Here is a 26,715-nt window from a genome sequence, read left to right on the forward strand (position 1 = left end):
CGTCTTGGTAGGACGTACAATGAGTTCCCCGCCCTTGCTACTAATGCGACGCTATCGCTAAGGTTGTGCTTGAGATACCTAGATTGTACTCTTGGACATGCATCGCCTTGACACGTTTGAGGCATGTATGTTGTCTGATCTTGTAATAGTAGAGATATTCAAAGAATTGTAATCAAAACGCGACCGCTTTCTAGCCAGGCCAACGAAAGTCCGTTGCGCATCGACTCAATGATGTGGTGGCTGGGTGGTGGCCTTGCTGATGCCTGAAGGATGTGTTCGGCGGAGAACCTTCCGCCGAGGTCTCGGTGATCGCCCTCACTCTTCCCCTTTCGCCCCTAACTTACTAACTGCTGCCCATGTCACCAACATCGCATCTGTTTGTGATACGATGCCAGCAACAGATTCACTAGAACCCAGCGTGCCATACGTTGGGTCGCTTTGCTCGAGAGGTACCGCGCCCTCAGCTCAGGCTACTGTTGCCAGCCATGGAAGGCTCACCGGGATCATCCGTCAATGACGCCGACACCACCAACTTCGAGCCTCACAGCAAGCGGCGCAAACTTCGGAAAGGAACAACAAGCTGCTGGCATTGCAAGAAGCGAAAGGTCAGATGCACATTCGATGCGACATCTGACACCATATGTGTAGCATGTCGCCGTCGGAAGGTGCCATGCGTTCTCCAAAATGAGCCGGAAGAGGAATTCCTGGGACGCAACGACAGCAGTCTAGAAGCATCAATGCTGCGTCCTAGTAGAGGCTCAAACAATATCGCCAATCCTCCTGATATTCCATATGAGCAGCTTCTCCAACGCTTGCAAAGGGCAGAAGCATTGCTTGCGCGATCGGAACATCCAGGAGACGACGCCACAATCAGCCATGTGCAACTTCCAACCCCTAGCTCAGCCGCACTGACACCGGAACAACCTCTTCTACAAACGGAAGACGGCGAGAGTATATCGTCCGCCCTACGTCGAGCGTATCCACCGCAACAAGATCTGGAGCTCTTGTGCAAGACCGATCGCAACGCAACCTTGTACAGCTACCAATGTCTCACGACATCCATCGACCCCTCACAAAACGAATCATTGGACATTGCCGACGATCTGGCTACAATTCCTGACAGTTCGCGTACACCTCCGGTTCTGATCGCGAGGCATATGCTCATCCTCGCCCTCATGCTACAGTACTTTCGGTGCAACAAGGGCGACTGCATCTCGGGGGATCCAGGCGTCCTTGCCACTCGCTTGGTGGAAACAGTTGTTCGTATGGTCGTCACCAAAGACCATCTAATAGGCTGCATCGAAGGACTAGAATGTATCGTTTACGAAGCCACCTTCCAATCTAACGCCGGCAACCTTCGACGAGCTTGGATCGCTTTCAGAAGAGCCATGGTGTTTGCGCAGCTGATGAGACTGGATACGTCTAGCCCTCCGCCAGTCAAGTATCTCGAGAGCAAGCACAGGGTGGATGCTAAGTTCCTTTGGTTTCGGATTGTTCATATGGACAGCTATCTTAGCCTGATGCTTGGCCTACCTCATGGGGGCCAAAAGATGAGCGTGGAGAACTCCAGTCCTGGGACCAGTGTAAGCTGCCAGATCGATCGAGCACATACGCTCATTGCGGCTGGTATCGTTGACCGCAACCGAGGAGATCCACACCAGAATATCGAGGCTACCCGTAAAATAGACCGCGACCTCCAGAACGTCGCGGCATTAGTTCCAGACAAATACTGGCTCGCGCCCAGTTTCACTGGTCTCCAGCCGAATGCGAAAGAAACTTTTGAGGAACTAATGCGGCTTCGAAGTCAGATCTACCAGTACAACCTGCTTCATCTTCTCCATCTGCCTTTCCTCATACGCTGCGCTACAGGATCTGACTTCCACATGTACGCCAAGATCACCTGCATCAACGCGGCCAGAGAGATTCTCACAAGATTCGTCGCATTCCACAACTTCCGGCCAATCTCCACCCAATCGTGTCATACAGCCGACTTCTTCGCGCTAATGGCGGGTATGACAATACTGATCGCGCACATAGACAGCAGGCGCTGGAAGGACCAAAGTTTTCTAGTTCACCAGCGACCCGGTGATCGCGCAATGGTGGAGCAACTCGTAGAAAAGCTGGAACTTGTCGAGACACAAACGAACGATCCTCTCACGGGCAAGAGCGCTGAGCAACTTCGTAACTTGCTGCTGATTGAAAGCGACGCCGCGCGTGGATTCAGTCACAGCAGCGAGAGCACGGTTAATCGGCTTGAAGAGGGCTGCGGCGAACAATTTCAGCTCTCGATTCCATATTTTGGGATCATCAAGATTGGTGCGAACGGCATCACGAAGCAATGGCCAGGGTCCCAGACTTCTACTGCGGCAATGCTTGATGTACCCTCTTCTTCGAACCCGGTAGGTGTCGATGACAACATTTCTGTCTTCGGTCAGGATATTAACGGCAATCCGTCATCCACTCTGCTGGTACCGGACTCTGGCACGCAGCACCCTCAGTCGATACAGCCACCACTAGCACTTTCTGATGATATCTTCGACACGTCGCAATATTATCCAGGGTGGGCCGCCGGAACGGATGATTGGGCGCTTCAAGGTGTAGACGCAGCTTTTTTTGAGTCACTGATGGGGGGAGTCGGAAACTGGGATGATACACTACTAGGGAATAGTTAGACTCGGTAATAGTATTAAGCTGTGCTTCTGGGTATACATTGTCTATGTTCTGGGCTCCCAACAGATGAACTAGTCGTGTTGCGCCTTGTCTAACAACTCCTTCAATATCTTTGCCGTGCTCCTCATACCCTGCAGCGCGTTCTCGTCCGGCCCTTGCCCTGGTGTCCACGTCGCATGTGCAAAGTCAATCATCTTGACTTCGGCTAGCTTAGGCACAGTCTCCTCGTCATCCTCATCCTCGTCTTCGGGATGCGCGGAACGTAGCTTCTGCTTGGTGTTCGCATACTCTTCTACATCACCCTCATAAACCAATAGTATGCTTGCGCTGTACATCCTGCTCTCTTTGCTTTCGAAGACCTCTTGAATGTCCTTGACCTCACCCAAAAAGTAAGCGAGCACCTCCCTCGCCCGGTCAAGCTCCGCTTCTGACTTGGCGCCGGGAAAGATGTAGTCTGTGAAGCCCTCACTAACACCTTCGGCGCTAAACTTGCGTCCATACATCTTGTTGTACACCCAATAGCCGCCCTCGTTATCCGTCTCAACATACTCCTTGAGATCTTCCGGAACCTCAGGTACCTCAGCTCCCTTGTATGTGCGCATGCCTGCTATCCGGAAACCCAGGCTGCCGCTTGTAGTCTCTTTGCTCACAGCATCTAGCCGCGCTCTCTTTTCCGGCTTCGCAGCCTCGTCCCACAACTGCGCGCCAAGCTTCAGATCCAGAACATTCGGCTTCTTGAAGCCGTGTGTAATGTTCTCTAGTACTATGTGAAGATCGGTCGCGAGCTTCTTGCCATGCAGGCGCTCGATTGTACCATCGGCCGTTTGTATGGTGCCGCTTTCGACGGACTCGGTAGCGGTGGTCTGGTCGGCTGAGAGGGAGAGCTGGCCCATGAAGGTGGGGAGATGGCGCGCGAGGTCTGGGTGGTCGGCGAGGGATTCGTAGAAGTCAATTTCAGCGAGGGTGCATGGTTTTACTACTACGCCGCCGGATGGGTCGCTGAGCACGCCGTCGCTGGTGTTGTGTTAGTCTGGTACACGAGGCTGACAGGCAACCGGCAGTGACTTACTGGCCAGCAGCAGCACTGCCATATGCTACGAGTTTCGACGCGTCATATTGTTTGGAGGCCATGTTTCTTGGTCTGTACGGAGCGTTTGGTCGGGTACCAGAGCTGTTATACTCGTGGCTGTTGTTTAGGTGGAAGATACATGGTGGGCTGGCCCCACGGGTGTTTCAGGGTCCTCCGTTACGAGTCAGATAATGCTGTCATCATGAAATTCATTATTCGTGTGCTTGATATCATCCAGTAGCATGAGTACGTCTTCTACACGACTCTATTGCCGGGCACAATGTGAAATTCTATTGCAGATATGATCTCGCTCAACTCTCGTGGCAGCACGCCCGAGGAGATGTCGCATGCGTCGCAATTAACCAAGTCGACATCTCACCGTGGTGCTGCCCGCATCCGTCAAATCTTTGGCGATGCATTCACCGTATGAGGCGTTTGTATGAACGAAAAGTCCGTAATAGGAAGCTACGACCGTCAGTATGGGCTAGTCGCGCTCTCTCACCCCCCCGGGGCCAGGTCCAGCGCAGTCACCCACGAGGCATGGTTTGCAGCTGCCTCACTAGCGCGCCGACATCCCATGCCCAATCCTCTCTATATCACCCTCTATAACCTCAAGTCTCTTTCAGTCAGCTCTTGATATCCCCGAACCTCAATACAGAGAGTAGCAACCATGGCAACCGCAATTGCAGCACCTTCTGTGGACGCAGGACCTCCCAATGGAGCCTCCACCAACATCACTGCCACTTCTCAAGTCACCAGCACTGTGCTGGACCACCCAGATGGGGCAGAGATCCGTCGTCAAGTACGTTTCCCAGTCCCCAGTCTCGCGGTAAGTTTTTCAGATCAACTAATCGTTCTTCAAGGTGGAGTTCTACTTTTCCGATGAGAATCTCCCTACCGACAAGCACATGTTACAGTGCTGTGGCGGGCGTGAGAACATCCCCGTCTCCGTCAGTCGGATCTGTGGTTTTCAAAAGATGCGAAAATACAAGCCCAAGTCCCTAGTTTCTGCGGCTCTTCGACTGAGCGCCTTCTTGGAAGTCTCTGCTGACGGAAAGACCATCAAGCGCAAGGTTCCTCTAACCGGGAAGTGCATCCTGGATCCAGATTACTTCGATGCCGACGACGATAACGACATCGCCTATGCCCCAGGATCACGGAAGGCCAAGGCTCAGCAGCCCGCCCAGTACCCAGTACCACTACTCCCTCAGGCCAAGATCAAGCACCCTGAAGGAGTGTCCAAGAACATGCTGAAGGCTACCGGATTTGAAAAGGCGTACATGGAGCCTACTCTCACTCCTGACGAAGCCGCCGAGGAAGAGGAAATGTACGCTCTAGACAAGTCGTTCGTTGAGCGCATTGAGATTGCCATCCAGCGCTTTAAGCAAAAGCGTCGCATGCATGAGATGTACGCACATGTCTTTAACAAGCTCATGCGCTTTGGTGGAGTAGAGTCCGGTCCTCGCCAGTACCAAGGAATCTCTAAGCACGACATGAAGGAGATGGGTGCTGAGGAGATTGCGAGGGCCCTCGCCATCCACAACGTACCCTGGGACCGGTCCGATGAGAAGCGGTGGGCTGTTGACTTTGTAGCTGTCTGCAAAGCTTTCCTGTAAGCCTACCACCCCAACCTTGCCTGACGCGATGTTGACTATGACAGATCATCTTGGTACCCTGCCCACTACGGCTATGCTTCGCACGCCATCAAGAATGCTTGTCAAGTGCCCCGCTCTTTCTTCAGATATCTTCGCTTTCACCGTGTCTGCCCCGAATTTGACTATCAGCTTGCCACTGCGCTCCAAATCTGTGACCAGGCCGACCGGGAGCTTCCCAAGGTCAACTCCGTAGGTCTTGCCCTACCCGGAGACTTCAACAAGTCCGCTAGCGTTGTCTTCGGTGGCGCTCAGGCCGACATATATACTGGCGACAAGTCGTGGGCTGAGGACCTCAAGAAGGAAGGCCTGACTGTTTCCGAGATCGGTATCCGGAAGGAAGAGGCCAGGGTCAAGTTCGGTACTGGCATCGCGGTTCTGGGCTCGGATGCGCAGTACGATATGTTCGAGTCTGGAGATCTGCAGGTTCTCAGCAGAGAGACTGCCTATCTTGAGGTCACCGCCGTTCAACTCCCTGACGACGACACGAAGTCCGCATATGCAGAGCAGAGCAAGCTCTTCAAACATAAGCTCGGCCAGCTTGAACCTCTCGGCAAGCTCCTGTGCAAGACCTGGTACACGGATGACTGTGATGAGTGGGACCTACCCAAGGACAACAACAAGTATCCCAACGGCAAGCCGCGCAAAGCTGGCGACGGCAGAGAGTACGAATTCTGGATCGAGGAAGACATCATCAAGGACTGTTTCGTGGGTCTGAAGATGGACGCCAACATCATGCACCTCACCGGCGGCATGACCATTCTCGACGACATCAAGGAGACCATGTGCAGCTTCTATACCTGGATCCCGAACGAGCTCTGGATGGAGCGGAAGCCCAAGGAAGTGCGCTGGTTGAAGAAGGGCATGGGTCTCGATGATGACGAGGATGAGGCTGAGATTGATGGCTCGAACAAGGAGAGTACGGATAAGATCGCTTCCGGCGACGAGTTTGACGATGAGTAGACGGGTAGGCGAAGGCAAGCCGATAAATTCTCGTGGAGATGATGTGATGAAACGGTAGTTCGAGATACTTTGGTCGGGTCTTGTACCCAGCTGCTTAGGGTGATTCAAGGTTTGGCTCGAAAACTAAGATCTCAAGGGGGAAATCCACGATGTTTCTCCAGTTTTGCCAAGGTTCCCTCATAATACGTAATTTATCGTGAAGGCGGTGACAAGATACAGTGTATCTCAATAAACTTAGGCTACACACCTAGAACTTTCTCGATCCTAAACAAGTGGCGTTCATCGCGAAAGGTAGTGCATTCTGCGCTTGCGCAGGCCACAAGGACGCGCCTGTGCCCATGTTTGGCGTGCCTGCGCCACACCTGGACGCCTCAGTTTCACAAGAACGTACTCGCTGGCCTTTAGCCAGGATAACACCACAACACAGAAACCAGGCACGTAGCCCAAGGTCAAACGATCCGCCGATAATATCGCGCAGCGAGGAAATGCCACGGCTCACGTTTGCATCGGGATATTACTTGGCCGCGACGACTATACGCCACAAAGATACTTGGACGACGCCTCAACACCACGCCGTGGGGTCTGGTAAGACGCGAAGTCCCGGCGTGCGGCTACTTCGGCGAGCGGCCTCATTGCCAACACCTTGGCAGCGACACACGCCATGGCTTTCGTTGGTTTGCCAAGGCCACGCCGGCGGATCATGTGGTAATTCCTGACGCGTGTGCTTGCTCCCGGGCCTTTCGTTCGAGGGTGCAACCGTGAAAGAGCGAGGTACGACTACGTGTGTGTACCGAATTAATATCAAAGGGAGAGATGCCTGGGTCGGTAGCAGTAGTGCGCGCGGCACTGCGTTGCATGGTGTGTATACCCGCCTTATCCGTCTCCCGTCTCGCATTAAAGACGTAAGTGTCGCGGGTTACCCGGCCCTACCTAGCCAGCACATGTGAGACGGACTGGGGACGTGGGAGATGGAGGAAAGGAGACGCGCAGTGCGTGCGGAGTGGAAAGGGCCAGGGACTGCCAAGGCCTTGAGTGCTCTTAGCAAGCGGAGAACGCAGGCGGGCGTGGCTTGGGTAAAACGTGCGTTACCGCCGCCTTTTGTTATCTGGGTCGCTTCTCCGCTGGCTCTTTTCCCTGGTGTTCGAGCATGCCCTTTTGCGACGAGGTTGCTGTACCACGACGTTGTGGCGTTACCATCACTGCGACCGCGACTGGGACATGAGCGACGCGCTATCGGCATTTGCGAAAGAGCGACCATTACGACTACTGGGGCTGCCGTGATCGACGAACGACTACGCTCGGAGATTTAAACAGGTGGACCTGTGCGGAGCGGGATATGTCTGCTAAAATGCACGTCGTGAGCGCAGTCTTAGACGCGCGATCGAGTATGGGGTTGCCAAATCGGGCTCAAGTTGGTATGTTCGTCCCCGTCTGCTACTACTCAGCAACGCAACATCGTCGCTGACCACATCGCAGGCCAAAATTTCCTGAACCCTTACATCTACGACCCTTCTTACCCCCTGGCCATAACAGGCGCAATTGTCGTCCTGTTACTTTCCACATACTCGATTTACCAATATGTCCGCCACAAGGCGTACTTCTTCTGGGCGGCCATCATCGCCATTATCATGCTCGATCTGGGCTTCATATGCCGCCTAGTATCGGCCTACGACGAGCACAGAGAGTCACCCTTCCTCGCCTCATGGCTCATGATCTTGCTCGCTCCCAGCTTCCTGGCTGCAGCATGCTACACGGCATTCAGTCGCGTAGTATGGTTTTCCTGCCCAACCCATGCGCTCAACTTCAAAACGCTGTGGTGCTTCCCTAGGTGGATTACCGCCAACTTTGTGTGTTTCGACCTCCTCAGTTTCCTCGTCCAACTCGTCGGTGCGAGTCAAATTAGTCGGCAGTATGATGAAGACACGCAAGGAAACCGGACCATTGCTGCTTCTGAACGGAAAGCGCTGCCTGGGCGGATCATCCTCATCATGGGTCTGGTGATGCAACTGCTCTGCTTCCTCAGTTTTTCCATCATCAGCATGCGGTACTTCTACATTAGCCGGCATTGGGCTGCACACGACCTTGGAGATTTGCACCTTTGGCGGAAACTGGGGTACACCATTAATCTCTCCTCCGTCCTTATCGCCTGCCGGGCATTCTACCGAACCATCGAGATACCACACGATCGCAACTACGGGCTAGCATATCTCCAGAGTCACGAATGGTGCTTCTGGGTCTTCGATGCCGCGCCCATACTTGCTGTACTAGTCGTGTTCGCTGTGTGGCATCCTGGTCGTTATCTGCCGAGGAGCTATACAGGGTGTAGACTGGACAAGGGCAGGGCTGTTAAAGAGAAGGATGAGATCAGTTCGATGAACGGTGGTAGTAGTGGACGGGAGACCGAGCTGAGAGATTTCAAGCCCGAGGACTTCCAGTCTGGAAGGGTCGCGACGAACGTGTAAGATTTTGAAACGCGGATGAAGAGGTTGTTTGTTCATGATACCATTGCATTTAGCGGGAGGCGCTTTGAAGCGCCATCGGGATGATACCATACTCAATGACATAATTGCATGCCCACTTTGACTGTGTCTTTCAACTTGTTGCTCTTCGCCATGTCTGTGTTGATAGACGTGTACTTCCTTATCGGTTCTTGCCACCCAGCGTCTCCTTTGATTCCAAGCACATGTCGCATAACGATATGCGTTGCTGGTGCAGGCCGCTTGATGACTATTCTCTGAGCCTCATACTGGGGTGGCTGCATGTCTGGTAATGCTGTTGGTCGACTCATGAACTCCAAGGAGTTCTCGAGCTCGTCTCTGGGTTGGTATCGGAATGTTCAGCAGATGGCTGTGTGCTCTCTTCATATGTCAGGCTGGTAGTGCATTCTGAACTTCTTGTTCGCGCGATCAGCCGCTCTTGTCTGAAATTGTTCGGCGTTGAGCTCAAAGACCAGTGGCTTCATGGGCTCCTTTCCTTCTTCAACAGGAAGCGGCAACTCAAAGCGGATGACGGTGTGCTCCTTGGGTATAGCTGAGAATGTCAGATACTTACCACTTACCTGGGTCTAGCCTACAGGACTTACATTTCACAGCGTTGTTCTTCGTGATGATCTCGAATGTGAACCTTGTATCACGGACGATGATGCCCTCCAAGCCTACGCGGCTCACGCACCGACTTCTTACCACACTCACGAGTGCACCGTGCATGTCGGCGGTCGCAAGCAGTTGCCCACTTGCGTTTGGCGTGACAAGCACATTCCTCGCAGCGTCGTTCAGGCCTAGCACCTCCCGCATGTAACCCACCCACAAATTGTGTAATCCGTCGTAGATGGCATACTTCTGTTGCTCCTTGGGTATCTCGTTCAGGCACAGTGCACGCTTCTTCGCAGCGGACAGCGGGCGAGGCTGGTTCTTCCTGCGCTTCCTGGCGGCTTGGTTGCGCTCGTTGAGAGCGCGGCGGCGGACTGCGCGTGCAGACGGCGTAGGCGAGGTTGCGCGAACGTGGAGGGGGCGCTTTATGACGCGCTCGTGGTAGTGTGATTCTGCAGTTGAGGGAGAAAATGCGCGATGCAGCAGCGTCTGCGCAATGTGTGGATTGGCGTCTGCCATTTCGAGTCCCGTATCGCAGTAGCAAAAGTCGCAAGTCGTCGGGATGTGCGAAGTTGGTGTTCTTGGATATGACGAGGAAGACGGCGGCACTAGTGCGCACAAAAGCGGGCTAGAGCGGTGGCTCGGCTATCGTTTTGTCCGCGCTGCCTCCCACACAATTTCGACAATTCGACTTCAGCTTCTCGACAACACCGCTAACCCGCAGCAACCGTCAAGATGAAGTACATGTACGTCTATCCCTCGATCACGACTCCCAAGCCGCCGCATCGCACGTTTTTCTCTGCCTCCGAACGGTCAATGGACGCCTCTATACCGAACTTCTCCGCCAACAAACATCAAATTCCGGATCCAATGCTGACGTTTGCGCAACAGCCACTCTGAGGAAGAGCTCGAGATCCCCGAGGGCGTCAAGGTCCAGATCAAGAACAGAAATGTTCTCGTTGAGGGTGAGTGCGCATGGTAGAGGACCCCTAGAGAAACAACACTGACATATCCAACAGGCCCTCGCGTAAGCCGCCCGCAATAGCCTCTACCATCCTCGAACCGATTCTTACACTCCACAGGGCAAGCTCACAAAGTCTCTCGGTCACTTGGCGGTCAGCTTCACGCACGTACGTTTGGAACACACACATCGCATCGGGGGCATATGCTAAGACTGGAACAGCCCAAGAAGAATCTCATCAAGATCGAGCTCCACCACGGTTCCCGCAAGAGCGTCGCCACCCTCCGCACTGTCCGCACCCTGATTGTACGTCGCGCGCACCCTCGAGTCTATACTGGCAAGGAAGGAAGGACTGGGCTGACTGGAGTAGAACAACTTGATCATCGGTGTCACCAAGGGTTACAAGTACAAGATGCGTTACGTATATGCCCAGTATGTCGCACCCATCGCACATCTCTTCCGAACTCGCCGCAGAGCATGTTCCATCCGACAAGACTTCCAGCGCTCTCGGAGAGGCTGATGACAGAGCGCTGGGCGCACCAGATTGGCTCGTGCTCTTGGCGGGCCTTTGCATATCGTTGAACATGACTAACATCATGTCCAGTTTCCCCATCAACGTCAACCTGGACAAGAACAAGGAGACCGACTGCTGGGAGGTTGAGATCAGGAACTTCATCGGCGAGAAGCTCGTACGAAGGGTCGTCATGAGGCCCGGTGTTGAGGTTGAGGCATCAAAGAACCAGAAGGATCAGCTCGAGCTGTCCGGAAACGTAAGGACCGCTGCGCAACATGGATCGAAGCAATGCTAACGATCACCCAGTCGCTCGAGGACGTCTCCCAAGGTGCCGCCGATATTCAGCAAATCTGCAAGGTCCGCAACAAGGATATCCGAAAGTTCTTGGACGGTCTGTACGTGTCGGAGCGCGGCAACATCGTTGAGGACGCGTAAACGGTTCTGGGGAGTACGGGTTTCTTTACGGGCAATGAGCATCTATGAACTTCTCTGCATCATATGCGGTTGGCGCCTGGGGGTCTAAGATCAAAAACGATGTTCAAACAATACCACCATGACTTGATGGAATCGCGCCGGCACATTCACGATGAAGTGTGAGGTGATGAGAGGTCAATAAGATCAATACTTGCCAAGAGACATGAACGATCTAAACTCACTTCAACACAACTGCGACTGCTTTTTGGCCTTTGCTGATGTTGCATGGTGTGAGCCCGTGCCTGAGGAGTCCAGCCTAGCACACTATGAATGAGATCACATTACGAGTAAGCATGAATCTGATGATCATTCGGTTCCATCTCTTTATCCATGCACGAAGAGACGCCTCCTGCCTCTTTTGGCGGCTGGACTGCCCGCGGATGTGGGATTTCCACATGACGTATCCATGGCGGCTCGTCGTGCCTGAACCCCGCATCGTTGTTCGTTGTAATATCTACCACCGGGACAATGATGAGGCTATCGCCGCAAAGCCCGACAATGACAGCTCATTGTAACCTCGATTGGAAAGCAGGTGGTGCAGGCACGGCGAAAGTGCCGTCATGGCGAAATATATGAGCACCGTGTCGCCCATACAGCTGTTGGTTTATTCACACCTCAGTTGCTTGCCCCACCACAGCCCTGCGAAACATCAAGGACCCCACTAAACACCAATCCGCAACCGATCTACTGATTTGCGACCATGGCGGACAAGCTCGATATTGAAGGGCTCCTCAAGGAGTCCAAGGCTGAATATAAGCGCTTGGGAAAGAGCGGTCTCAAGGTCTCGGTACCCATCTTGGGTGCTATGAGCATTGGAAGTTCCAAATGGCAGCCCTGGGTCATCGAAGAGGAAGAGTCGCTACCGCTGCTGAAGGCTGCATACGATCGCGGTCTGACGACTTGGGATACAGGTAAGACTGACAGAGCAGCCATGTACTTGCAACAGTTACTGACAGCTTATAAAGCCAATGTTTACTCCAACGGTGTATCTGAGGAACTGGTTGGCAAGGCCATCAAGAAGTACAACCTACCTCGCGATAAGCTAGTAATTCTCACCAAATGCTTTGGCTACGTCGGCGAGGACCCTGGTCTGCGAACCATCCAGTACGGCAAAGAGCTGCCTCAGTTGAAAGACTATGTAAACCAAGGTGGTCTCTCACGGCAGGCCATCTTCAACGCTGTCAATGCGTCGCTTAAGCGTCTTGACATGGACTATATCGATCTTCTGCAGATTCACCGCTTCGATCCAAACACGCCTCTCGAGGAGACCATGGAGGCGCTGCACGATCTGGTCAAGAGTGGGAAAGTTCGATACATCGGTGCTAGCTCCATGTGGGCAGTGCAGTTTGCGCAAATGCAGTTCACTGCCGAAAAGAACGGCTGGACAAAGTTCATCAGCATGCAGAACCACTACAACCTGCTCTACCGTGAGGAAGAGCGCGAGATGAACCGGTTCTGCAATGACACTGGTGTTGGTCTGATTCCGGTATGCTTCCCTTTCAACTACAAAGTCAATATTTTGCTAACAGCTTGACAGTGGGCACCTCTTTGCCGTGGCCATCTCGCTCGCCCTCCCTCTGCATTCGGCTCGACTACTCGCTCAGAAGGCGAACAGAAGGCCGGTAACCAAACCTCTGGTAACACTGAACTTGACAAGAAGATCATTGCTCGCGTTGAAGAGATCGCGAAGAAGCATGACTGGAAAATGAGCCACGTTGCCCTCGCATGGATCAACAAGCGTGTCGCAAGTCCAATCATCGGCTTCTCCAGCACAGACAGGATGGATGAAGCGCTTGCAGCGAGGGGCAAGGAGTTGACTGAGGAGGAGGAGAAGTACCTCGAGGAGTTATACGAGCCCGTTAGGATTGTTGGGCATTCATAGGCAAATCATGCAATAACATCGATAATAGCGGTCGGAGCCAACAAGCGATATATCAATTAATGTTGCGGTGTCAAATGCGAAGTCATCATGCATCTATATTGCTTTTCCAAGTGAGTAATTACAAAGTCCATATGGATACCTAAGTACCTAGGCAGCCCAGAATCATCTTGCGAAAGCGGACAGTCCAGTAGAATGCTGACATGCATCTCCGCGTGGACCTTGAGCCCTTGCAGTAATCAAGTGGATCTCTGATTCACTCGGACCGCATTAGGGCCCGGAGCTGAGATGATACGCGTCGATGCGCGCTTTGTCCAGTCGCCGAGCGGCCAATGACGTCGGTCACGCGATCTATCTCACCACCGTGCCTGATGCTCCGGAGCAACAACGCAATGGCAATAGATACTTGGGAAGATTGAAGTGCGAATAACGAGGCTCAATTGCTAGCTTCTACACTATCTCGAGCTCTTTTGACCAACAATGTGGGATGGACACGCAGGCTTCCACCGTTGGTTTGCTCCTTCCCCGCATTCTGGGTGATGCTCCCCTTCCCCGCATTGGCCCGACCATTCACGTCTCACGCCGATTGGATTGGACCACAATGTGGTGATCGATCAAGTGACCGTCTCCTGTGCCTGCCGGCGAGAGACTGAGCCCCTCATAAGCTGCGCCCTCCCTCGTTTCCTCTCCTTCCTCACAGCCTCCACTGTGCTTTCGTATCTCACATCACATCCACAGCTCCAGGCAACCCCTCTACAGCTTCCCAAGCCCTTTCATCATCTACAACCCCTTCAATCTTCCAGTAGCTTGACTGCAACTGCATCCTACCACAATGGCCGCAGAGACAGAAAACACGCTCCAGAAGGTCGACTCTTTGACCGATCACCAAGATGGCGCCGCTAAGAAGGGCCACCGCAGAGTCAGCTCCATGGCTGCTGATGTCTACCGCATCGAGGATCTAGGTGAGTACCTCTTATGACGATAGCCCAAATGAGGGGTCGTGCGTGAGCAGCGGGCGGGGCTGACAGAACCTCAGAGAAGGAAGGCAAGAAGATCGAGATCGCACTCGAAACCCAGAAGCTGAACTGGTAAGTGATTCCCCTCATCGCATTGTTGCGAGCCATCCGACCATGATGCAGACCAGCTCGTCGTCGTCCGGATAGCTCCGGCAGCCCCAATGTCTTGACCGTGCTAATGCAGTACTTCCAGGAAGCTCAACAAGTCGCCGAGCACCGTCGAAGACCCGTCAGTCTTGAAGATGCCACTCACCGAGCCCAAGCTCAAGTCCATCGCCCTACACTTCCCGCTAGGATTAGAAGTTACCGCACGGAACATGAAGGGTGTAACCATCAAGGACGCACTAGATGCCATCCACAAGCAGTTCAAGAAGCGCGTAAGTGTCCCTTGTCATTGGATCTTACCATTGAGCATCGTTGTCGCTGTTCCTATATACCGCGTACTTTGATCTTGGTGCCAAAGCATAGCTAACCCTCCTATAGGCAGACGACGAGTTCGAGAAGCCATACCTCATGGGCTTTGAGTGGGACCCAGAAGAGTGCTACACCCGCTTCATCGTCCACCAGTCGGCCGTTCCTACAGTAAAGAATGACTTCGGCTCAAGCAAGAAGAAGAAGAAGAACAAGGCCGAAGGCGAGGAGGGTTCCTAGATGAACGACTCGCCCCCTTCCCTGACGTCGACTTTTACACACAGCCTCAGTCATACTTCCGTGCTTCGGCGCTGGTATGTGCGGGGTACGGATAACTCGGGTGCTGGTCAATCTTCATATCGATATGGGAAGAGCGAGCGCATCTGCCGCGATGGCGTGTCTGGTATACTGTAGGCCTGCGCAGGTAGGCGGTTTACTGGTTGCGGGTATCGAGCGGTGGATGCGTCGTGGAACCGTTCGTGGGGTACTTGCTGAAGGGCAGTACCCGCTTATGTATGCTCTCGGGCACTCTTTGAGGTTGCTGGAAAGCACTTCATACAATGAGAAGACCTGGTTACATGTCATGTCCTCGAAGCTGTCTGTGATGTCGTTTGTAAAGGTTTGACGTTGACTTGGGCGGACCCACCCTACTGCGGGCAGCTCTCCACCACGCTGTAAGCGAAGGCACGCGGGCACGTTGCGGCTTCCGCGATCACAATTGACTGTCCTTCCGTACCGTCTATGAACGCGTCTCACGTATGCGACTCATTGGGTGTTCATTTATCGCATCTAGTAGTGTCGCATATGCGACACGACATATCCCTATGATGGCCGCTCAGCTGTCCTCAAATGGGGTAGCAAGTAGCCTTGCATTGGTAGCGCTGCAAGCGCTGGCGTTTCATCACCCTTAGCATAAACCTTTGTCCTTCGACACCGTATTTTGAACATCAACTAATCAGTCTCGCTACCTCATCTAATCATACTTGTTTCTTTGCACACGATTCCAAACGCCTACATACGTAGCCTGCGCTCAAACGTTGTGCGTGCAACATAGCCTAGCAGGAGACCTACATACCGCGACAACAAGCCAGCTCCCGGGATCCGCCTGTGTTTACTATCTGGAAACCGCGTCCATCGAATCGTATATACATACCAATGCGATGTTCACAAACCTCCAGATAAGGCCTGCCAAGACCCGACGCCGCAAGCCTAGCTTGTCCATTCGGGCTGGCGTCTCAAAGCGCAGGGTTTCCACTGTTTCGGCATTGAGTGCGAGTATCGTTCCGTCCGTGAGCTTTATGGAAGGCCTGTTTGGCGATGAGTTCCCCGAGGCCTTTGGAAGCGGGGCCCAGAACAGGAAGACCATCACAGACTTGCCATCGGAACTTCTCGAAATCGTCTGCCAACACATCTCAAAGCTCGACATCAAGCGACTGCGGCTCACGAGCAAGCATTTGGCGGCCAGCGTGTATCTGCGTATAGATCGCGTCTATGTCTCGCCTAATCGAGCTAATCTGGACTATCTGCATCAGATCATGGCTCACCCGACGTACAAAAACCGTGTACTCGAGATTGTCTGGGATGATGCCTTGATCAATGAGTATTCAACTTTGGATGAATTCCGCCAAGCTGTTCTCGCCGACGAAAGAGAAGTTACCAGGGCGATTGAAAGCCGACTCGAGGAGGCCATGGAGCTCTACGGCGATGAAAACCCCGAGCATCGATCATTATCGGTGGCAGACCTAATCGAGGATGGTCGGCTGACCGAGATCGCAAAGGGCATCCTCTTGCGATACGACGACCACTTCTCAAGAGACGTTCTGGCTAGGAATGCCACAATGATGAGCATTGAAGACAGCTATGCGCTGTACCAGGAGTTGTATCGTCAAGAACAGGAACTTGTGGAACAGCAGGTCGATGCAGCTGCATTACAAGAAGCACTAGCCAGCTTCCCAAACGTAAAAAGGATCACTACAACGATCGATGTATGGCCTGCATGGAATGTATCGCCTCGGTACAACACGCCCTATCATCGTTCACTGCCTATGGGCTTCCGCAAACCAACTATCTGGCCATGGCTACGACCCCCTCAAGAGGCAGAGCGTATATACGATCAGTGGTCCTCACGTGCCGCCAAGCCGAAGGATAATGGAGAATCGTTACCCAGAGGTTATGGCGTCGTAGTTGCTGCGATCCTCGCCATGCCAAATCCGCGGATAGAAGAGTTCATCGTTGAATCAGAACACCAAGCGAGACAGTACCACCACTGCTTTATTGCTAAAGCTGCTTCACACAACTACCAAATCACCAAGCAAATGTTTCAGAGAACACCTCTGAAACACGTCAAGTTGACAGTCACACCTTCGAATGATTACCTGTACGACGAAGAGAGCTTGACCAATCTCCAGTCTTTATTAGCGGAATTGCGATACCTCGAGCATCTCGACCTGAGTCTCAACGATAAGAGATCAGCTCGGACTCTGCGCCGGTTTCTGCAGTTTAATCCTATCCCAGAGGCGTTGAGACCACAGTTGAAAACACTCACCTTGCGAAACATCAAGCTATCCCCACAGGACTTGCTCGATCTCTTCACGTCATCGGTAAACTTACAGCACGTCACTTTGTATCATTGTTTCCAGCGCATACCACCGCAGTATGGATTCCCTTGGCTTTTCCATAAGCTCAGGAAGCATTATCGCGATACGAAGGATGTCAGTAAACCGAGTTTTAGGGTCGCAGCACCCCTGTCCGGTCAGTACTCACAGGTTGTGGATGACGAGGTTGATGCCTTTTTGTACGACGAAGACGAGCCCGAGTGTCCGTTTTCGAAGATGCCTCGTCCGGACAGGAAACCTAACGAGATTAAACCACACATGGGATGGAAGGTCTGGGACAAGGATGAGAGTGTGAGGGAACGGATGGCTGAGGTGATTGAGAGAGAGGAGATGCAAGAGAGGGATGAGGAGATGTAGCAGTTTACCGGGCATCCGCCGCATGTCGAAAGTAGTTTCTAACCCCGAGTACTGAGGGCTACAAGCAAACTTTGGAGGTTTTGGGTCCCTGTCAGTGTTGAGTATGCGCCTCGGGTGCGCCTCCCGGTATTCACGGCGTCCGTGCACAACACGGCTACGTCTCTAAAATACAGCTAAGGGCTCTACTCGGCTCTCTCTCTAGCTCGAACTCGTACTCGGCCTGATTCAACTTCAAAACAAACATCTTGTCAACTCCGAGGATGATTTCCTCAAAGACTACGACTGCGGGTTTCCTCGATCTCCCTATAGAACTTCGCCTCCAGATCTACGCCTACATCATTACCTCAATTCCTGCAATGGCCTGGCCTACAGAAAACCCCTACTCCAAGTGTCCTCCCTATGTGAACCATATAAGGAAGGTCTTCGTCGCCCAACGCATAACTTCTTCGCACGAACTTCATAGCTACCGCGGCCTTATCCTCTCATGCAAGACCGTCTATCACGAGTTTGAGCACGAGTGGCTAAAAGTATATGCTCCATGGTTTAGGAAGGAATTCGAAGTTCACAACTTCGTGCTCCCTACTATTAGCAAGATAGGCGACACGACACATCTCCGCATTGGCCTTCCACTTCCACCAGACGGCTGGCTCGACTCTCCGACTGACATTGAATACGTTGTCCGCAAGCTTGTCAACAACTTGCCTTCCTTCTGCCTCTACCCCATATCTTCGATTGCGTCTGATCACACACCGCTTACCCAAGAGCAAATTGCGCGCTTCAAGCTGGGCGCAAAAGGCAAGAAGAAGAGCTACTTTCTGCATGCGATGAGATTAGTGGCCCATGAGGTGACACGTCTGGGAACTGGCGTTAACACATTCAACTATCGCCCGATATTTGGGAAGACTTTCAGAACATTTCGATGAATTGGGCCTGGAAAGAGGTGATAGTTAGGCGCAAGGAGATGATCGAGTGGAAGGGAGTAGGGTGGCGCGATTTCGCTTTCAAACCTTACTCTTTCAAGCAATTGCCAGATGGGTCCCTCATTCCCTTTCACTACGGCCTATCAGGTTCTTCTTTGACAGATTAATTTGGACTTCCGCTTACGCACGTGGGGTGCATCTCTGTTCAAACTATATACGTCATATTCTTCTACTCCCGTATTGACACTGTTACGAATGTTGCATTGTACAAGAATGGCTCGAATACAGGCAAAGGTAGAATAGGATCCAAAGATATCTTTCAAAATACCCATCTATGCACCGCCATGCAAATGCACAAGCGCCAAGATCCCCCATCATTCCTTCTCACTCTTAGTTAAGCAGACCCTCTACGGGTTCCGGCCAACTACCCAGGATCATGGCATTGCCGGGCGTCTGTCCCGGTAACGGACTGAGCAGCTTGACCTTCTTCTTCGCCTCGTCTACATCCGCGACGTAGATATACCCCCTGATACTGCTGTCCCGAATCACGCTCTGCGGATCGTTGGGGCTCGCTGTTGTGATAGCCAACAACTGGTTCTGAAGCGCCTCAGACGGTGTGACTTTCTCGAAGATCTGCCGCTCGACCGTCATGCCGTACTCGTCTACCCCGCCGTTTCCTTCTCCTTCAACAACGCGGAAGATGTTGAGGTCGGCGGCGTCGGCCATTTGGCTGCTAGGAGCCAGTGTCTCGTCGCCTTTGCCGAAGAAGTATTCTTTGATTTGGGCGTGGCGGAGTGCCTTCATGTATTCTTCGCTTCGATCGACACAGCCGCCGGACTTGTCAAGGCGGACTACGGACACGGTTTCGGAGGGGTCGCCGCCGGTGCGGGCTGAGAATTTGCGGGAGAGGTCAGAGTAGAGGCGTTCGGAGCCAAGGGTTATGACGACGTTGACTGTAATGGGCTGTCAGTATGATGATCTGATAGTGTGTACGTACATTTGATTGCCAATCCTCTCGGAAGATAGATATTGGAACTTGGGTGCATGAATGTACATGGGCGATGTTGGGAGGGGAAAGGCTGAAGTAGTATGCAAGACATCACACGCACCAGAGAACTCAGAAACAATATGTTCTATGTTGTCGTAGACGCCATTTCTCCCTTGGCTGATGGCGCCTGAGCTATCAATGATGAAGCCAGCCTGCTTGCTGAGCGTGTCCTCCTCCAATCTACTTGTGACAGCAAGTGCCATGCGCGTTACCAACGGCTTGAACACCCTGCCCTCCTCTGGATCCTTGAGACCGTAGTGGTATACCAGCGGCATCTTCACTGGGATGGGACTGGGCCCTGAGATTGGACTGCTGCCCCAGCCTTCTTCAATGTCCACAATGGACGAGTATACAGCCGCTGAAAAAGAGCCTGGCACACTGAGCATACCCTGGCGCGGGTCGAGATTCATGACCATAGGCTGCCGGCTGGTCTTGACCGCGTAAGAGGTCAGAGTCTTGACGAGTGACGTTTTGCCTGAGTTCTCAGGTCCCACGACAAGTATTCTGGGTCCCATTTCGACGCTGCCACTGGCAATACTCCTGTCGCGCAGGTTCTCCAGCGCGAAGTGTAGGTTCGCACAACTCATCATGGGCGTCTCTTCCGCGATGTAGTCTGACTCAACCTCTCCGCCGATGTCGAGCTTGCAGCCATGCCATGTGAAGATAGCACCCTTTGTGCCCTGGAATGTGTATACGGTAGACGGAGCCAGCTCGGTGCCGAAAAATTCTGCGGTGCCCGATTGCAGCTTCACCGTGAGTGTCCGCGAGAAGGCTACCTCGAAGCGGTATTCGGTGTTGGCAGCGAGGTCGTGCGTTCGTGTGGCCGTCGAGGTGGGGGCATTTTGCGCTTCGGTCGGCTGCGAGGACAGGTTCAGACCTGGTAGAGAGATCATCGTGGATATAAGATGTGGGGAGACGCTGAAGCTGTGCAAGGACTGAATGCGTTGAAGTGTAGATATTCCTATGAGCTGGGTGAGGAGATCAGTCTGCACATTCGAATCTAAGTGCGCAACACAATAGCGCCTGAGAAACCAGGTAATAGTCACGTAGCCGTGCAAGTTGCAGTGACCAGGCGATATGCGTGAAGAATAGAGACGCGATCAGTTGAGCAACTGGGAAGCGCGACGCAGCGAAGCTTGGGCCCTGCGGACTTAACACGAGCTTATTGGCGGAGCTGGTGGGGTGCCTTCCCCATGAAAGCTCCCTGGTCAGTCGGAAGCTCGTCAATCTATACCTCAATTGAAGCCCGTCATCTGTTCATTTCGCTTTTGATGATTCAGGTGCTTTGTCTTTCCTGTTTCACGTCATGTTCAACGTCTTCAGCTGAACGCCCCTTCCTCCGCGCCCCGTCCATCCTTGCTTTCCTCGATTACCGATAGCCATTGCGCAACTGAATCTGGCTGTTCTCGCGAAAGCTTCGAGTACCCAAGGTGTCGCTTGAACCGTCTCGACCTAATATGAAGCAGTTATTGGCTTCGCTGTCCTTAGGGGCTCTTACCGTCTCATCTGTGTCCGCTGGACTAAACAATGTTAAGGATCAAGAACCTATGCGCCCTCCCATCGATCCGCTTAAGTATCGAGCAGCCTGTCCAGACTACAAGAACTACGCGATGCGACCACAGTATGCCAATATATACAGCGAAAAGAGTCTGTACTAATTCGTCGGACAGTCCGCCGTATAGCACCGGCCCCATGGAACTACCCTTCCAACGACCGTCCAAATATTGCCGAACCTTCGAATCGGCTCTAGTCGAAAAGGTCATCGATGACATGAACGAGAAGATGGTCGACAAGGACCTCGCTCGTCTCTTTGAAAACGCGTTCCCCAACACACTAGACACTACCGTGCGCTGGCATGTCGGTGATACTGTCAAGCATAAGACGTCAAAGCGAAGTTGGGATCCAGCAGCTTGGAAGGGAGCACAGAGTTTCATCGTTACGGGAGACATCAACGCTGAATGGCTACGCGACTCTACGAACCAGCTAGCACAATACCAGCTGCTAGCCAAGAAAGACAAGGAGATACACCAGCTCATTCTGGGAGCCATCAACACACAGGCAGAGTATGTCATCGGATCACCATACTGTAATGCCTTCCAACCGCCTCCACCGAGTGGCCTCAACCCAACCTTTCAAGGCGACGGCGACAAAGTACATCCAAACTACGAGGAGTCGTTCGTCTTTGAATGCAAGTACGAACTTGACTCTCTCGCCCACTTTCTCTCCTTATCGAACCAATTTTACAACCATACCGACTCCACGGAGTTCATCAACGCTCGTTGGCTCCTCGCTCTCGATACACTTCTCGGCGTGCTCAAGGAGCAGTCAAAGCCTACCTTCAACGAGAAGACAGGCGCATACCAGGGCAACGAGTACACATGGCAGCGCCAGACCAACATCGGCACAGAAACCCTTAGCCTAAGCGGTCTCGGCAACCCTCTCAATGGCGGCACAGGGCTCGTCCGCTCTGCCTTCCGCCCCAGCGACGATGCAACGATCCTCGGGTTCTTCATCCCCGCCAACGCCATGATGGCCGTCGAACTCCTCCGCACAGCCGCCATTCTCAAAAAAGCGGGCAAGAAACACATAGCAACTGAAGTGGAGACCTGGGGCGAGACAATCCAAAAGGGCATCTGGGAACACGGCGTTGTGACACACAAGAAATACGGCGAGGTCTTTGCATTCGAAGTCGATGGTTATGGGTCTTCCATCTTAATGGATGATGCCAATTTGCCCTCTTTACTTGCTTTACCTCTGCTCGGCTTCACGGATACAAACAACAAGATCTATAAGAACACGCGCAAGATGATACTGGAGAAGAACGGTAATCCTTATTACCTCACCGGCTCCGACTTTGCGGGCATCGGCGGTCCCCACGTCGGCGTGCGAAACGCTTGGCCTATGGCTGTCCTCGTCCAAGCTATGAGTAGCGATGACGACGATGAAATTATGAAGTGTCTTGCTGCGGTCAAGAGAGTGAGTCCATTGGGACTCATACACGAGAGTGTGAATGTACAGTCTGGAAAGTCATATACAAGGAGTTGGTTCGCATGGGCGAATTCTGTCTTTGCGCAGACGGTGTTGGATTTGGCGCAGAGAAAGCCACATTTGCTGTTTGGCAAGGGTGCTGAGGCCTATACTGTTGGTTGACGGTAGAAGTCTAGATCGACGTAGGAACTGCCTAACTGTCAAGTCAGTCGTGTGTGTGCATCGAAAGTAGTGCATCGAAAGTAGTGAATAGCGAGACGTAAAACGGCGATGTGCAAAGATTCCATTGTAGCCACTTATATCACAAGAGTTCCTTGCCATCTAGTAATCCCCAGCCCCCTCCCTATCTACGTCATACATCCTATCAAGGTGTCCAGCCCATACAAAACGCTTCAAACCTAATGGGTATAGTGTATCCAAAGAAACGAAAGCAACAAGAAAGAAGAGAAAAACTGACTAGGCGATTAGAACAACGTACAAAACAAGGGTAATTAGTATGGGGTATTTGAGGTCGTGTTCTCGCCAGATAACAGAGAAAGAAAAAGCACACGCTTGTTTCAAAAGATCGCGAAGAGATCCAGGCCGTCGCAAATCGTCGAATTACAATGTCGTCATCCAGGTAAGCAAAGCTCCAGCTCTTGTATGTCTCATGTGTGCGCTCAGTTGGTGAAGCTCATCTGGCTTCTCAGCTTCTCGGTCGTCCTCCGCCTCGAGACAGCGCGGTGTCCGTCAGTGGACTTTCCTGAGACCATGTTCGTCCAGTCTTCCCAGTCAGATGCCATCTCTGTAAGCACATTACCCATGACCTGTGCACTGGCCATGAGTCCGTGTTGCTCGCCCTCTAGAATCCGGACTTCGCATTTGCGCATCAGTTTGCCAAGCCATCGGACGTTGTCAACTGGTACACGCGAGTCTTTGGAACCGTGATGGATGACAACGGGCCTGTTGATGTCTTCGTAGCGGAAGCCAATGCTCTGCTTGGTTTCGAGACAGACAATCAGATCGGTTGCGGGGTTTGCGTTTGCAGTCGCGCGGTCCCAGATGGCGAAAGTGAGGCGTTCATCAAAAGCGCGTTGGCGTTCAAGTTCAGCCATGCTGAGCATCTCTTGCACGCGTTGTGCTTCTTCGTTATTGGCATCTGGGTTCGTGAGGGTCAGAGTGCTTGCGTTCGGCAGCACTTGGTCCATCATCATCATCGAATGTCGGTGGGTGTCCTTCAAGGATGGACGCGTTGTCGACTGCTGCGGTGGCACCGGTGAGGGGGCCATGCTTTTCCGTCTGGTCTTGGGCGACGTCTTGGGTCCAGTACGCTGGAGGCTAGCGCTTGTCGCGCTGAGGAAGGTGGAGTTTGCGACCTTGAGTAGAGATGGAGGTAAAGCGCGTAGGAAGCGCTGCGATCGCGGAAGTTGTTGGGTAGGTGGTGAGTCCTGACTGATGCCAATGGGCGCCATTTGCGATGGCGGTATCCAAGGCGCAAGAAGGTGCACTCTACCACGGATATGTTGTGGCATTCGTAATGATGTTGCCAAAGCGTAGACAGCTCCTGCGGAGTGGGCTAACATGGAAAACTTGTTGATTTTCAAAGACTGACAGATCACAAGTACGTCGTCTAGTAAATGTTAGCTCGTTTCTCTCGAAATGACGGGATGTTCACATACCAGGCCAGCTAAGAGGTGTGCCGTTCGGATCAACTTGGCTACCTCCGATACCAGGGCGATCAGGTGTGATCAAACGTAGCTTCAAAGTGGCTGCCAGCTGATCATAGAATGCCATGACGTATCTGGTCAGACCCATGCCTACACAAACAAAGACAGCAAAACCTTCGGGGTCACCGACTTCTGAGAAAGAAATAATCCTTCCTGTTTGCGGATGCCGGATCTTCTGGGACAGCCGGGGTGATTCCAGGTATTGGTGTACATCTAAATCGATAGAATCTAAACTTGCAGGTCGCTCCTCGATGATTGGATGGGGCGGGCTCTGCACTGCAGCTGCTCTGGTCTTCTCTTCTTTCCGGTCGATCCTGTCATTATGCGCTTTCTCGGCCTTCGCTGGCAGATCGGGATGCGACCACCTCTTGCTGGTACTTGTACGTCTGCGCTGTAGCTGCATACTGTGTGACTCTAACGGAGGGGACACAACGTGCATGGAGCGATGTCGAGTGATAGGCTCTTCGCTGGCCGCACGAGAGGGTGGCGCCAGTCTATTTGTCGAATCTTCGTTCACACTGGAGGAGTGTTTGTGCTTGGAAGACTTGCCTATGATGACGGAACTGGTCGCCGCTCGACGGCCGAGCGCAGATCGCCCGCCGACTGCCAAGAGTGAATTTGATCGCTGGGGTACGGAAGAGTCGCTGCTTGACTTGGTTGCTTTAGACATGATGCTTGCAGGCGCAGGCGATCTCGACTGCCGTGGATCTTCTAAGCTCGGCGTCGGCGCAGACTCGTCCAGACTTTGGAGCGCAAGCGTGTAATCGATCGGAAGTGGGGTAAGCTCATCGCCGTCGTTCAACGTCAGACTTCGGTGCCGCGAGTGGCGCAGGCTGCGTGGTTGCGATGGTACCGAGAGGTTATGGCGGTCACCTTCTGCTTTTTCGGCCGGTCTGTCCATCGGCCTTTCCGCTAGCTTCTCGGCAGCTAAGGCTGTTTCTTGTGATATTCCAAGCACTCGATGCGCCTTGGTCGAATTCTGCACTCTCCTTTCGTCCTCCGACAAGCTTGAAACTGTCGAGATGGGCGAGGAGTCCGGACTGGGGATGGATGAAACGCGAGGCACCCTGGGTGTTGTCGCCCCTGCATGTACGTCCACAGGCATTTTTCCGGCTAATTTCTCTCTCCGCATTTTCTGATCTCTTAGTTCTCGGATCCTTTGAGCGACCTCATTCTCTTCCTGTTCTAGCTCGTCCAGGATCTTCTTCTTCCTTTGTGCTTCCGGATCCATCTTCTCTTCCTCTTCGGGGACCATGTCGGCTTTCTGAGACTTTGGACGGCTCTTGTCCCCGGATCGGCGCTTCTTGCTCTTGCGGGCCGGGCTACCAGTATGCCTCAGGGATGACCCGCGTTCAGGGATGAGTCCGCTGTCTGATGGACTTTCCAGATGAGGGGCATCGACCAGATTGAGACGCAGCCGTCGTGGACTGTTGTTCCTGCTGGGATACCGCTGGGCAAATCTCGACGATTCGGGTACTGCCTCGTCGAACCGTGCGTCTTCTTTCGCGGAAGAGGGCTCTTCGCTGATCGTGTCTTCGTAGGGGAAGAGTTGGTGCGCGGCCTTCTTGGAGGGGTCACCGGTCGGTGTGTCGTTCAGATTGTGTACTGTCACGCGCTTCCGTTCCGTCTCTTTTTGTCGTAGTCGCTCGCGCGAGCTCATGTACATCAGGCTCTTGTGGCCCTTGAAGCTCCTCTTGCTTTCCAACGACGACCTCGCACTTTCACCCGATACCTGGCGCGGCACGCCTGCTTCGACGCTGATGTTGCCAAAACTACTCGCCGACCGGTTCGAGTGGGTCGATTGTAGGGAGCACGAGCTACCACCGCTGCGTCCGATATAACTACTAAGCGAATGCGCTTTGTTCGGTTTCTTGGGCGCGGTCAAAGGCGACTTGCCGGATGGGGGCTTGGACGTGCGGATGACAGGCGGTTCGCATGCGTCGTCGGGGTAGAGGTCGTTCTGGTCTCTTATCGGGTTGTGGAAGCTGCTGCGGTCTACCGACGCTCCATCATGTCCGGCGATCGAGTTCTTCTCGGAGTGGGTGCGCACGCTGGGCGCGGCGGAGGGCGCGAGGCCGTTGCCGTAGCCGACGAGGAGATTCTCAAAGTGGTTGTGCGCGGGGATGGATATGGCCGACAGCTGGTCGATCAGCGACGAGATGACCTGGGGCGAGGCGGCTGTGGTGCGTATGTAGTTGGGCGTGCGCTTGGCCGGGCGCGCATCCGATGTTTTGACAGACGATGGCAGAGAGTCGCGCCGCCGCGACTTCAAAGTCTGGGTCGCCGGGGCGGTAGTGGCTGCATCGGCGGCGGCGGGGGGAGAGCGAACGGGTTGCTGGTAATCCATCTGCGCCGCGTGCTGCACGAGAGAGGCCCGTAATCC

The 26,715-nt window shown here is 53.3% G+C and overlaps 12 protein-coding genes across 12 annotated transcripts; 8 read left to right on the top strand and 4 right to left on the bottom strand.

Annotated features, from left to right (window-relative positions):
* Window positions 1-485: 485 nt before the first annotated feature.
* J4E86_000787 (uncharacterized protein) lies at window positions 486-2,672 on the top strand (the record flags this gene model as incomplete). The annotated part of the gene is made up of 1 exon (XM_051441360.1): window positions 486-2,672. The coding sequence occupies one exon, from the start codon at window positions 486-488 to the stop codon at window positions 2,670-2,672; it is 2,187 nt and encodes a 728-aa protein (XP_051307531.1).
* Window positions 2,673-2,741: 69 nt separating this feature from the next.
* On the bottom strand, window positions 2,742-3,801 carry J4E86_000788 (uncharacterized protein; the record flags this gene model as incomplete). Its single annotated transcript, XM_051441361.1, has 2 exons — window positions 2,742-3,684; window positions 3,740-3,801. The coding sequence occupies 2 exons, from the start codon at window positions 3,799-3,801 to the stop codon at window positions 2,742-2,744; spliced, it is 1,005 nt and encodes a 334-aa protein (XP_051307532.1).
* A 608-nt stretch (window positions 3,802-4,409) lies between these two features.
* On the top strand, window positions 4,410-6,354 carry J4E86_000789 (uncharacterized protein; the record flags this gene model as incomplete). The annotated part of the gene is made up of 3 exons (XM_051441362.1): window positions 4,410-4,541; window positions 4,603-5,351; window positions 5,400-6,354. 3 exons carry the CDS (start codon window positions 4,410-4,412, stop codon window positions 6,352-6,354), a joined length of 1,836 nt encoding a protein of 611 aa, XP_051307533.1.
* A 1,387-nt stretch (window positions 6,355-7,741) lies between these two features.
* On the top strand, window positions 7,742-8,816 carry J4E86_000790 (uncharacterized protein; the record flags this gene model as incomplete). The annotated part of the gene is made up of 2 exons (XM_051441363.1): window positions 7,742-7,769; window positions 7,831-8,816. The coding sequence occupies 2 exons, from the start codon at window positions 7,742-7,744 to the stop codon at window positions 8,814-8,816; spliced, it is 1,014 nt and encodes a 337-aa protein (XP_051307534.1).
* Window positions 8,817-9,214: 398 nt separating this feature from the next.
* J4E86_000791 (uncharacterized protein) lies at window positions 9,215-9,962 on the bottom strand (the record flags this gene model as incomplete). The annotated part of the gene is made up of 2 exons (XM_051441364.1): window positions 9,215-9,384; window positions 9,437-9,962. The coding sequence occupies 2 exons, from the start codon at window positions 9,960-9,962 to the stop codon at window positions 9,215-9,217; spliced, it is 696 nt and encodes a 231-aa protein (XP_051307535.1).
* A 216-nt stretch (window positions 9,963-10,178) lies between these two features.
* On the top strand, window positions 10,179-11,353 carry RPL9B (60S ribosomal protein L9B; the record flags this gene model as incomplete). The annotated part of the gene is made up of 8 exons (XM_051441365.1): window positions 10,179-10,189; window positions 10,335-10,408; window positions 10,463-10,470; window positions 10,526-10,573; window positions 10,627-10,710; window positions 10,775-10,836; window positions 11,009-11,174; window positions 11,225-11,353. 8 exons carry the CDS (start codon window positions 10,179-10,181, stop codon window positions 11,351-11,353), a joined length of 582 nt encoding a protein of 193 aa, XP_051307536.1.
* Window positions 11,354-12,092: 739 nt separating this feature from the next.
* J4E86_000793 (uncharacterized protein) lies at window positions 12,093-13,274 on the top strand (the record flags this gene model as incomplete). The annotated part of the gene is made up of 3 exons (XM_051441366.1): window positions 12,093-12,303; window positions 12,358-12,878; window positions 12,930-13,274. 3 exons carry the CDS (start codon window positions 12,093-12,095, stop codon window positions 13,272-13,274), a joined length of 1,077 nt encoding a protein of 358 aa, XP_051307537.1.
* Window positions 13,275-14,103: 829 nt separating this feature from the next.
* On the top strand, window positions 14,104-14,938 carry J4E86_000794 (uncharacterized protein; the record flags this gene model as incomplete). The annotated part of the gene is made up of 4 exons (XM_051441367.1): window positions 14,104-14,233; window positions 14,308-14,359; window positions 14,481-14,664; window positions 14,771-14,938. The coding sequence occupies 4 exons, from the start codon at window positions 14,104-14,106 to the stop codon at window positions 14,936-14,938; spliced, it is 534 nt and encodes a 177-aa protein (XP_051307538.1).
* A 920-nt stretch (window positions 14,939-15,858) lies between these two features.
* Window positions 15,859-17,670, top strand: J4E86_000795 (uncharacterized protein; the record flags this gene model as incomplete). Its single annotated transcript, XM_051441368.1, has 1 exon — window positions 15,859-17,670. One exon carries the CDS (start codon window positions 15,859-15,861, stop codon window positions 17,668-17,670), a length of 1,812 nt encoding a protein of 603 aa, XP_051307539.1.
* Window positions 17,671-18,980: 1,310 nt separating this feature from the next.
* On the bottom strand, window positions 18,981-20,531 carry CLP1 (Cleavage polyadenylation factor subunit clp1; the record flags this gene model as incomplete). The annotated part of the gene is made up of 2 exons (XM_051441369.1): window positions 18,981-19,543; window positions 19,700-20,531. 2 exons carry the CDS (start codon window positions 20,529-20,531, stop codon window positions 18,981-18,983), a joined length of 1,395 nt encoding a protein of 464 aa, XP_051307540.1.
* A 799-nt stretch (window positions 20,532-21,330) lies between these two features.
* Window positions 21,331-22,788, top strand: J4E86_000797 (uncharacterized protein; the record flags this gene model as incomplete). The annotated part of the gene is made up of 1 exon (XM_051441370.1): window positions 21,331-22,788. One exon carries the CDS (start codon window positions 21,331-21,333, stop codon window positions 22,786-22,788), a length of 1,458 nt encoding a protein of 485 aa, XP_051307541.1.
* A 497-nt stretch (window positions 22,789-23,285) lies between these two features.
* J4E86_000798 (uncharacterized protein) lies at window positions 23,286-26,679 on the bottom strand (the record flags this gene model as incomplete). The annotated part of the gene is made up of 2 exons (XM_051441371.1): window positions 23,286-24,235; window positions 24,285-26,679. 2 exons carry the CDS (start codon window positions 26,677-26,679, stop codon window positions 23,286-23,288), a joined length of 3,345 nt encoding a protein of 1,114 aa, XP_051307542.1.
* Window positions 26,680-26,715: the final 36 nt, after the last annotated feature.

This window comes from Alternaria arbusti, assembly GCF_024043155.1.
Source record: "Alternaria arbusti strain BMP 1465 chromosome Unknown scaffold_1, whole genome shotgun sequence".
Taxonomy (NCBI): Eukaryota; Fungi; Ascomycota; class Dothideomycetes; order Pleosporales; family Pleosporaceae; genus Alternaria; species Alternaria arbusti.